The 12,071-nt window shown below is 43.7% G+C and overlaps 1 protein-coding gene across 4 annotated transcripts in view; it reads right to left on the bottom strand.

The window, feature by feature from the left end:
• Nucleotides 1-12,071, bottom strand: part of UNC79 (unc-79 homolog, NALCN channel complex subunit) — a gene marked incomplete at its 5' end in the record, with an annotated part of 173,122 nt that overhangs the window by 127,803 nt on the left and 33,248 nt on the right. For all 4 annotated transcript variants that reach the window (XM_080922443.1, XM_080922444.1, XM_080922446.1 and 1 more), the window contains 3 exons: nt 1,927-1,967; nt 2,528-2,616; nt 6,820-6,884. In XM_080922443.1, the coding sequence (XP_080778569.1) occupies nt 1,927-1,967; nt 2,528-2,616; nt 6,820-6,884 (195 nt within the window). The remainder of the gene's footprint in view (nt 1-1,926; nt 1,968-2,527; nt 2,617-6,819; nt 6,885-12,071) is intronic.

The raw sequence follows: 12,071 nt of genomic DNA, 5'->3' as shown, positions 1-12,071 counted from the left end.
CAGCTAAGGACTCTGGGTTCCTGTTTACTGTCCTTCCCGAGACAGTGATGTGGACCTGCGTGAGATGGTCTGAAATGTCAAGACTAGAGGAGACACTTATCTTAGTCTACTCTGACTTGAGCTATCCGTCTTAACTAGTGTAAAGCAGCCTGTGGTCACTTATGAAAAATGTCTTGTCAGACACGAGTAGGTCCGTTGGAGCAAGGCAGCCAAACTGCTGCCTACTAATGAGATTGACCTTAATGAATCCATAAGAATTCTCCCCAGTTTGCATTTTCTGTTTCTATGGAGACTGAGAGAGTAGTAGAAAATAATTTTTTCCAAGAATCTATCACCATTTTGCCTTAAAATAGGAAGTCCCCCCTCAAATAGACTGACACTTTATTTATAGATTAGTCCATGTTACACTAACTCAAAAGATTAGAGGAAGGTGTTTTCCAGGCCCTGCCTGTACATTTGGAATGGATACCAAAGTCAGTAAAATGTATAAGTCGGTGTGTAAAACTCACTTTCTATAATCCTTTGATTACATACTGTACGCATTAAATGATCTATGTTAATGTCACACCTCCAAGTAAAAAACCAAAAGCTGATATCAGCTCTTCCGCAGTTGAACTAAAATGGTGGCCAGAATTCAGAAACATGTCTAATATTTCACAAGTACGCGTATCTGCAGAACTGAGCTTTGATTTGTGCTCCTGTAGAACCAGATACTCAGGAGACAAGAGGCTGCTCAAACTGGGAGGTTAAGTCCTATCTGGGCGATATAGCAAGATCCTGACTGTTAAGAAAACAAACTAATTAAAATAAGGGGGAAAAAAAGCTGGGCAGGGTGGGCATGCCTGTGTTCAGTGCTCAGGAGGAAGAGATAGTAAGACCCAGGCTTCAGCACCTCAAAAACAAAACAAAAACAAACAAAAAACAACAAAAACAAAAAACAACCAAAACACACACAAAAAAAACCCAAAACAAAAGCAAACAACAACAACAAAACCCCAGAAAAACCCAAAAGAACAAAAATAAGCAGGTATTTCTGAATGTGACGGTCCAACGTCAGAGCAGCAGAGGATCCCTAGAAGAGGGACCTGGTTTAAAGTGTAGAAATGTGCCTCTGTCCATACAAGCCCAGATCTTCCTACGTCTAAAGTAGGGGGCCGACAGCATCGCTCCGTGTTAGGGATGTGCTCATCACACTGGTTTCTCTCTTAAAGCTGAGATTACCTAATGTTAAGAGGGAGGATTTCAAAGAAGTATATAATGTAAGTTAGAAGGAGAGCTCAGGGCTCTTGTTTGCATGCGGCCTCTCCTGATAGTCCCTTACTACCTGTGTCTGTAGTCACAGTCCTTGCTGTGTCCCCAGCTTTCCTGAGCTCCTTTGCTTTTACGTGAAGCCCTGATAGGCTGGCTGCAATACCCTCTTCTCGGTGTGTAGCCTAGCAACTTCTAACACACAGCTTCCAGACGCTAAGAGGCTTCGGTGGGGGGGGGGAGGGCGCACAAATCTAATCTTTTCATTAAAAGACAATAAATGCTCTTTCCCCATCTTACTGACTGGGAGTCAGGGTCTCGGAGCAATTAAAGGAGGTCCCCTCACCCCAAAATACAGAGCCAGCAACAATAATAGCAGGGAAAAGGATCATTGTTCCCTTTCCGACTTGCCACAACAACTTCAGCAGGACCGTGGTCACACATAATCCTAATTGTGGTATCTAACCTTAATTTTTAGTGGAGTAAAAGCTCCTTCCCTCATCATTAAGTGTTTAGGCATATTATAAACAAGACATTGATGGAAAGCCTCAGGTCAGTGACTATTTCTAAAACCTGAGGCTTGGTTGCTGTCTTCATAAAACAGTACAAAAGGAGATAAATCAACCCTGTCATTAGTCACGATTACTCATTTTCCATCCTTTCCGGAGAAAACCTTACCTTGTGGCAGGAGAACATCAATCAACCACTCGCTGTGGTCCCTAGGAAGAGAAAACGAAATTGGTTTCTGAGTTTCGCTGGAATGTTCCCCTTGCGCACACACGCCTGTGAGTTATACGCTCCTGATCAACGCTTCCCATAGGTGGCGTAATTAAGAGCGCAGCCATAAACTTTTAAGGCATCCGATGCGTCCCAAACAGTCCCAAACAATTTATAAATTACAGGCCTTTCCTCACATTCTGTTGTATTTAGAGGATGCTTTCAGACGTTACTTATACCAACCAAAAACTCAGGTCAATATAAACAAAGCAAGTGAGATCCCAGAACTAACACGGACAAAGGGCCCGCCGGAGTGATGACACTCGGGTGTTTGGAAACTACAGTTTCCTACAGTGGCAAACTTTCTCTGCAGCCTTCTGACTGGGGCTACTTCAAAATCAGAGCTGAGCTGCTGCATGGACTTGCTCTCTTGTGTCCTCTGAGACAGATGCGGCAACTTATCAAATCAACCAGATAACAGCTCCCTGAAAACCCCCACAAAGACGGGCAGAAAAGCTTGAGTGACCAACCCGTGTGCAGACGGCTGCAGACTCATACCTACCCTGAAATCCTCTCGCTGCATTCTTCACAGAGATACAGGGGAGGTGGCTTATCACCCAGAGCTACTGACAAGGACGGGTCTATACACATCTGCAACAAAGGACAAGACAGGGTCACCTCTCCTGCTGACCACATCCGCAGCCTGAGACACAGAGGTCAACAACAGAAGCAAGGTAGAATAAACTGTTTAGAAAAACCCACGCCTGTGTAAACCATCTGCTCTGCCCAGGAGCCCACACTGGCTGTCAGGGTTCCTCTATTTGCAATTTGCAATTCAAGTAACAAACACTGTCAAGAAATCCTCCCTCCTGCCACAAGGCTGAAAGAGCCAGGTTACCAGGCAGCTTAGAAGCAGGGGTGTTAAACTGAGCACTCTCTCTTTAAGAAAAGGAAACTTCAGTGTTAGGATTTCAAAATCATTAACTGACATCAAAACGTTGGCAGTGGAGGCTGTCACTTGAAATCTAGCAGGGAAGGACGGGCGCCTTTCCTCACTCCCGAAAGCTTAGCCCAGACTCAAGCAGTCAGGGTTCCAGGTTGCTTTTCTCCCCACCCCAGCCAGCAGGTTGTCTACCCCCCATGCTTTCTACTTATTGCAGAGTATTGCTGGAGCTGGAGCTGAGAGACAGACGTTCACACGCTCACAAGTGTCGGGATGTTTAGCTGTTTTAAATCAGTCGACAATCAGGTTACCCTTTCTGTCCATTAAAATCTCTAGTCTTTCCAAAACCCATTCTGTGCTTGAGTTCAAGAATAATTTGCCTATAGTTTAGCTGAATGCACAGGTAACGTGCCTGGTTCTCAAACTCTTCCGTCTTCAGCTGTCTCCACTGATGTGAAGGAGGAAAGTGGCCGACATTTATAAACCCACCTATAACTCAAAGCTAAACTCTTGAGACGTCTTAGAGACCAAAATGGATAGATTTAAATAAAGCCAACAAAGTTCATACATTGCATGGTAGCCAGTGCTAACCATCTGCTGTGACATATTTTCTACGCAAACTCAATAGGACACAGTGATTAACTACTGTTTGGTTCTGGGACAATGGCAGTTTCTCTACAAATGATCGGAGAGTATTTTAGGTTTTGTAAGTCATGCAGTCTTTGTCCCAGCCACTCTTCAGGAATTGCATAAAAGCAGCCGATCTGCAAGCAAACAAGCACAGCTGCATTCCAATAAAACTTTATTCACAGTACAGACAGTGGCCACGTTAGGGCAGCCACACGAGCAATGGTATGAAATTTGCTGACCCTCTTACATAATTCCATGGGCTTCAGCCAATTTCATAAGGTGAACTTTAAATGGAACCAGGAATAACTCCCAGTGGAATGTGGCATGTTTTCCCCCCATCTCTATGGCGACAGTTGGCTGTTACTTAAAAAGTATCATTCCCTTGGGCAAATCATTAAAGCCTCAGACTCCTCCCGAGCCTGTGACAGAGGTGGCTCTGCTGAGGACTCATCTGCTCCCCCTGAGCATCTCTGTGCACCCAGGGTGGATGTACTGAGCACGGTGTTACTTCATGCGCTTTTCCAATAAGTCACTGAAATGTCTATCAGTTGAAGCTAAGTTTTCCATTCCACTTCAAAGGGAAAATTCCTGGAACAGAACAACAGTCATCAGAGGCTGCTTGCCTGACTTTTGACCTGTTATGTTTCTTAATTAACACGTCTGGCAGGTTCTGTTCACTAGTGTGTTTGTGTCTGGCTGTTGCGTTTAAAAAAAAAAAATCCTTTAATCCCAGCACTCAAGAAGCAGAGGCAAGTGGATCTCTGGGAGTTTGAGGCCAGCCTGGTCTACAGAGTGAGTTCTAAGCCAGGCACAACCATATAATAACACCCTGTCTTTAAAAATAAAAATAAAAAGGATTGTTTATAATCTGCCCAATGTACAGGCTCAGGAAAACAGATAAAGAAAAAAAATTAAGTAACTCATATCACTGCCTCATACATGATAGGTTATTTCTCCATTAGTGAAATGAACCAATTCAAACCAGATTAGATTAGATTAAAGGCAGATTTATTGGGAAGCTGCTCTCAGGCAAGTTCACTGGCCCCAAGGATTGAGGCCAGGGACGTCACAATGGGGAGGGGGAAAGAGAGAGAGAGAAAAAAGAAGAGGAAGAGGAAGAAAGAGGAAGAGAGACAGAGAACACAGTGATTACTGTCTGGATCATATAGGGAGGAGCCTCTGGGGGAAGGGAAGCTGGGAGAACCTGGCGGCTGGATCTGCTTTGATATGTAAAACAGCCACCTCAGTCCCCTGTCCCAGACTCTAAAACCGAACAATCCTCCTTCTGCAAGGTCATTTTTGTAGGCATTACTGGTTTTCACTTCAAATGTGGACCTGCCTCTAAATAAACTGCATCTGTGTCGTCCTATGCAGACCCTCGGCTTTCCTTTTCAGTCAGCAGAAGGACGGACACATGGGGGTTGGAGACCCTGCATCTGTGTATCCTAGTGGTGGAGGACCATTAGGAGCAGCCAGACCCCAGGCCTGCTATAGTGTGAAACACGGCCCCACCCAGGAAGCATTGCCCAGAACACTGGTTTTCTAAAAGTGAAAAACTAGAGATCAAAAACAGAAATGGTTGGGGAGAAAGCATGCAATGCAAACATCTCCCAATGTCACCATCGCAGTGGTGGCTGCAAATATTTGAACGTACTAAATGCCAACTATTTACTTTCAAGTAGTTAGTTTTACATTTAAACAATTTTTACGTAAATTTCATCTCAATAAAAAAAAAAAAAAATTAGAGCAGGCTGCTTGTGCCTGGCTTTCAGGACTGGCTTTTGGCATAAAAGTAAGGTCAACCCAGATGTGTGGGCTGGGCTGTCTGCCTAGAAGAGGAGAAAATCTAATTTCTCCTCTCTGTGATTAGATGGCCAGAAAGCATTACTAACCAGGATGCCAGAGGCCTCCTGAGAATTCAGTCTGGCATAAAAGCAAGGGAAAAATAACTGAAGAAACCTGTTACAGGCAAAAAGGAAAGGGAAACAAAACAAAACAAAAGCAAGAGGGAGCCTCAGACGCCCCACTGCTATGAAAAGCCACTGACTCCATGAACCACGCGTGATTCACGTGGGATCCACCATGTGCTTACCACAACACCCTCACGCCAAAGAGGAAAGACCTTGAACCCCACACCTTCTGGGGTTCAGAATGCAGTTATATAAGAAAACGCCCAGTACGAAGCCTGTGCTTCATCCCCGGCATCCGCTCTTCCTCTGGAGCCATTCGGTTTTCTGACGCTCAAGGCAGGGACCTGATGTGAGCATCCCAGGAAAGCGTCTGCTAGGTGAGGCGTGTAGATGGCCATGTGCAGTCATCACTGCTCCGTGCACACACACTGCTAGTCCTCTACAGCTACCAAATCCCGTGCTCCCTTGTCCTTGTTCCTGTAGAGTGCCGTTGCTAGTTTTCTACTACACAGGCACTAACACAGTCAGCTAGGCAAGGAAACGGAACTCCAGTAGCACCACTTTCTCAAACTGCCTGGAAAGGCTCCCAAACTCAGCAGGCACCCACCCTTGACATGGCAACATCAACCCACGCAGACCTTATCCCTGGACGAGCCACCGGCGTGTCCTGCATCCTACGACTCCATTACCAGCAATTTTGTTAGTTAAGGCACGTGGTTGTGCCTCTCGATATCTAATCCCCAAGGCTCAGAGTTTCAGTGAGATTGAGCAACATGTGGAGAAAAGAATGAGGCTGGGAGTTAGAGCACTTTGCTCTGTCTCTGGTTTTATGCAAACCACCCACAAGCACCTTGTCCCACTGGCCTCTCCAGCTACTTGGTGCCATGAAATGGTTTCCTTACCTCTTAGAGTGATCAGCTGCGTACTATCCAAACACCACTTAGTTAACTATCCCACATCCACGACCTGAGCTAAGACTTAACAAATCTGTCTATGTCTTATAGTTCGAAGTTGCATAGTCCTATCACAGACCCTCGGAAGTGATCCCCAGAGAGGGGAGGATTTCTGGATATATTGGCTCAGACAGAAGCCAGTTAAAGATGAGTCTGTCAGTTAAAGATGTGTTTGTCAGGATTCTTCGGATAATTAGCTCAGTGCCGTACAGCTCTTGGCTGTGAGTTCGCAGCCCAAACTCATAGGGACCAATGTTAGTTTTGCCCAAACACTACTGTCAGCGTTGAACACAGAAGTGCTTGAGATGGACCACGGATCTCTGCTTTACAGAGATACCCGCCCCTTGCTCCTTCATGGGGCAGGTTACTAACTGAACCACTGAAAACACAGGCGCAGAGCAAGCTTGGAGAACAGTACCTTCACAGCCGGCTTGTTGATTGCATTGTGACATTCGATGTGCTGGCAGTGGATGGGGTTCCAAGCTGAAAAGCAAAAGAAAGCCAGTGAAGATCTCTTTCTGGAGTTGCTTATACCCCTGTAAAAAACACAGCGGACAGCTCACTGATTTTCCTCCTCCTAAATGAAAATATCATCAAATAGCATCCTAACAGAATCAATCACCTATGGGAAAAAAAGAGATCTAAAATCAAGCCAAGACTGGTGACTCTTTCCCTGGGAAGAAAAGCCAGTAGCAAGTGGGATGCACAGAACCATACAATCTCAGTGTTACAACACTGACTAGTTCGCAAGGTGCCAAAGCTACTTTCACTGGATTCCCCAACAGTTATCAAGTGCATGTCACACAGGAAGTTAACTTTTAGAAGGTTACGTTGCCCAGTATGGTTACAGACTGTTGTAGGCCGATACTAGAAGCTGCAATGCTAGGTTCCTGACCTAGGCTTATCTCACGGGGGGGGGGGGGGGGGGGGGAGGATACTATGCAAAATGTCCCATGCTTTTAGCACTAGAAGCTTAATAGGTAACAACGTGATAAGTCAGAAGGGATTCTCCACCATTCCAGTTCCCACCCTATCTTCACCTGGTGGCTAGGAAGGCAAGTTCCTTGCCTGAAGCACTGAGCCTCAGCTAGTCTGCTGATGCCTGTACACAAGTCCCTAACTCAGTGCATATAAAGAGCAGGGAAAACAAACAAGTGGTCTGAGATGGACCAGGAAACTACATAACCAGTAACAGCCCTTTCCGCAGTCTAATGCAGTTAACAGCACGCTGTCATTCAAGTGATGTAAAATGTTTGAATGCTTCAAAGTAGGGCCCTCTCTGAACTGCCGTATTCTAACTTTATGGGACAACAGGTCAATTAATTTTAAAGGGGGACGGGAAATACGAACAAGAAATAGTATTCTAATCACAGATTCATATCTACTTTGAAAGGACAAAAAAATGAGTAGATAAATGAAAATTATGTGAGTTTAGAGATCCCATAACAATCAGATTCATTCCTGATGGGGAGTAAAGGCAAGGTGACCGAGAACAGCAGTAAGTTTCCTTCCGCAATCAGGGGGAACTTCACAATGACCTTTAAACTGTGCATTGCTGCAGAAATGGGACAAATGCCCTAGTTCCCCAACCCAAAGTCGAGAAAGACATCACTCATCCGTTACAGCACTCTTCCTGCTGAGTTGCATAACGGATCTTCAAACCTTCTTCCCAGTGAACTCCAGTCACCGCAAGTCAAATCAGGTTGGCATACACAGTGACATCTGCTGACCTCTCTGAACCCGTTGATTAGAAAAGTAGGTCATGTTTAAAACATACTGGCCGCCATGGCAGGGTACAAACAGATTAGCATATGCTTTGACTGTGACACTAGAGCAGGGCTCTAATGACCTTTGCTCTGTGGATGAGGGGGCTGTATGAGAGGGCCAGTCCCTTTTTACCAGTGCCACCACCCTAAGAACAGGTTCTAGGATAGTTCCCTAAAGCAACCGCTCAACTTTGATGGGAATTATTAACCCACAGTTCACAGATGCTCAAGAAGTTGTAGTCGAGACTCAGCAAAGGAAAACCACATCAAAATTTATGAAAATCAAATTGATGGATAAAACCAGAAAACTCTTAAAGCTGCTGTTAAGAACAAAATATGATGTCACTAATAGAGAAATAAAGATAAGAACAATCACTCGTGTCTTCTTAAAATCAATGCAAGAAGGGACATAGAAAGTTAAGTTCAAAGTGGTCTAAAAGCTTCCTGCTTCTTGGCTAACCATCATAGTGCTGGGAGGGGCTATGCAGACTCTGGGGGAAGCTCTCAGCAGCAGTCAGACCTAGCCCTGGGTCCTGTGTACAATACTATGGATCCAGGCAACATGCAAATAGTGCTGAGTCTGTTATGAGTGTAGCCAACCACTTCCTGATTGCATTTCAGGCCCACTCCACAGGAGGAAATTCACATCTGCTACTGTAAACACAATCAAAAGCCTGCACCTGAGAGAGTGCCATAGGGTCAGAAGTGGAAAAGCTATGGTTGTTGGTTTTTATTGTTGTTGGTTTGTGGTTTATTTTTATTTTATGTGCATTGCTTTTCTGCCTGATAGTATGTGTGTGCGATAGTGTCGGGTCTCCTGGAACTGAAGTTATAGATAGTTATGAGCCTCCATGCAGGTACTGAGAATTGAACCTGAGTCCTCTGGAAGAACAAGCCAGTGCTCTTAACCTCTGAGGCATCTCTCCAGCCCCTGTTGTCTTGTTAAATGCACATGATGTGCCCATCAAAGTGCCTTCAAAGTAACTGTGTTTATGTTCATAGGTTAGGGCTGCTGTCAGCTTTGATTGTAGACACTTTCATTTGCAATGGAAAGAAGTGGTTAAAGAGACACAAAATGACGAGAACAGGTGACTGCTGAATGCACAGCTGTAACTGTGAAATCTATAGCACATACATACACATACACACCACACATGCACACACATCACATGTATGCACACACACCACATACATGCACACACCACACACATATACCATACATGCACATGCACATGCTACACACACACACACACACACACACACACACACACACACCACACCATACCACACATGCTCACCAGGCTCAAGGAACATCCTTGGAGAAGGAGCAGAGAGAATGTAAGAGCTGGAGGAAGTAGGGAAGTGATGGGGAACACTGACTTCTGGGTACAAGAGGGATTGAACTCTCACAACAGCAGTGATTATCTGCTGGGGAAAGATCTGAGTATGAGTCAGCCTGTCAAAAGCTCATGATGAAGGGAGAAGAGACTCTAGAGGCTGAGGATTGATACCCACTCAATGGTTCACAGGAGAAGGAGAAACATTTTCCTGAGTGGTGTAGCCACCGGGCAGGCTCCTGTGCTCCTGTAAGCAATGCCACCCTGCTGCCCCACCTCCAACCCTGCACCCCTCCTCTTGCACCTGTAAGAAACCCCCTGCACTCGCAGAGAGAAGGCTCTGAGGCAGAAAAGAAGCTAAGCTGAGAAAGGAAAGGGAATCAGCAGAAGGTGGAGGAGAAATAAGAGACAGTCGTGGGGTGACGGAAATGGAAAGCCATCAGAACATATATGAAGCCCTCTGTTGTGTGTAATTAATATACTCTTAAAATATACACTAGAACCACATCTCCAATGGGCCAAAAGAAACATAACTCAGCTTAGAATTCTACATCTAATAAAAACATCCTTTACAAATATATACTAAACAAAGGCTGTTTGGGATAAAGAAGAAAAGGAACAAGGGGCCAAGTGAAAACATTCTTCTGTCAGCGCATGAATCGGTAGTACATTATCATCTGAGGGTAGGCAGCTATGTTAAAGGTGCACAAGTCTTAGAGAAAACTTTTTTTAAAAAAAAAAGTAGAAATCATTAATCCAGTATAGAAATAAAATTAAATGTTTAAAAAGATAACTCACAAAGTTGAGATAGTAATAAAGGACAAATGTAAAATATAAAATCATGTTAAGTAATGAAATAGAGTCATATAAGCCATAAAGGGCCATGGTGAGCCCTCCCCTCATAGCAGTCACACTGTGAGGGACCTAGACAATAGGCACAGTGCATGTAGATGTTCTAAAACGTAGAGAGATCGTGAAACGAGATTCTTCTAGAAACTACGACTTTATGATGTGTATGTGAGAAAGACTCAAATTACAAAGAAACGGATAAACAGAAACTATGCCATGTAAACACTAATACACAGGATCTAGAGTCTCCACAGAAATGCCAGGCAAGCTGACCCCAGCACAAGAAATAAGAGCAGAAAAACACAAAGTATTCCATAAAGATGCAAAGGGCCAGCAGAGCAAGACATAGAACAGCCCTAAATGGGGGCGGACTTGCTTAACAGGCGGAACCAAGGCAAGACATCCTCGGTTACAGCTGTGAGTTTCGACAATCTTCTCTCATTCACTAATTTGATAAAGTGAATACACAGAAAGTCAATACGACTGTGCTAATGAAACAAGAGTCTCACACAATAATCAGTAATAACAGGATTCTCTGTACACCTCACTGAATACATGTTATTTTGAACTATGTAAGTAACATTTACTAAGATGCATAATAAGAACCAAAACTTAAGTCTTAAGTCCTTTGATGACACTGAAATTCCACTGGAGATCCACCACACAGTGGCATCTAGAAAAGCACTAAGTATTCTTATTTTAAAATCCTCCTAAGTAATACACGAGTTAAAGTTCTCCTTTAGCTCAAGGCTTAACTCATGTACTTGACATTCACAAGAATTGTTAGAAAGTATTCAAGGCCAGGAAGTAACAAATTCATGACGTACGTGATAATTTCATAAGAACACAATGGAAATGGCATTAGAAGGGAAAATCATAGCTTCGAATTCTTATGGTAAAAATGCAAAAGGCCTAGGAGCATTTACGGTGCTTCTTTATGAAATGGAAAAAAAAAAAAAAAAAAAAAACACAAAATGAAGTACAGTATCAAAGGGAGGAAGAAGGCCACGCAGACACAGGCAGAAGTGAGCAAAGCTGAAATCCTAGAGACAGTACAGAAAAGGGATGAGACCAAAAGCAGTTCCTTGGGGAAACTGATGAATTTGATAGGCTTTCTAACTAGCCTACGAAAGAGAGAAATAAATCTTGAGATAATGTATAAATTACCATCGTCGGAAATGAAAGCAGGGGGACACTGCAGGCACACAGACACCAACAGATCTATCAACTGGGTGACATGTCCATATTCTTCAAAAGACATACTTTTAAAAGATGCCGCAATGAAAACTATGGGCTACAAGTAACCCTCCAAGTGTTATGGAAATCAAATTCATAACATAAAATCTCCCTGTAAAACAAAAACAAAAACCTGAGTCCAGATGGTTTCAGTCAGAATTTAGGATTTCGTGTAAGAATAATCCCAATATAGACTCGGGAAAGAGAAGAACTGAGACTCTTCTCAACTCATTTTACAAAACTGGTGTTACTCCATCAACAGGGCCACTTGAAACATGACAATTAAAAAAACTATAAACGCCCCTCATAGATACAACTTCAAGAATATTTAACAAAAAATTGGCAATAGAATACAGCATGGCAATATGGAGTTTATCCCAGAAATTCACAGTTGGTTCAAAAATGCAAATCAAATCAGTGTAATTTGCCATATCAGGAGCATAAAAAAGAGGAAGTCATATGGTCAGCTCAGCAGAAAGAGG

The sequence above is a fragment of the Micromys minutus genome, assembly GCF_963924665.1.
Source record: "Micromys minutus genome assembly, chromosome: 1".
NCBI classification, from domain to species: Eukaryota; Metazoa; Chordata; class Mammalia; order Rodentia; family Muridae; genus Micromys; species Micromys minutus.
Note: the sequence above shows the minus strand (reverse complement) of the source record. Positions and strands in the feature narration are given on the sequence as shown.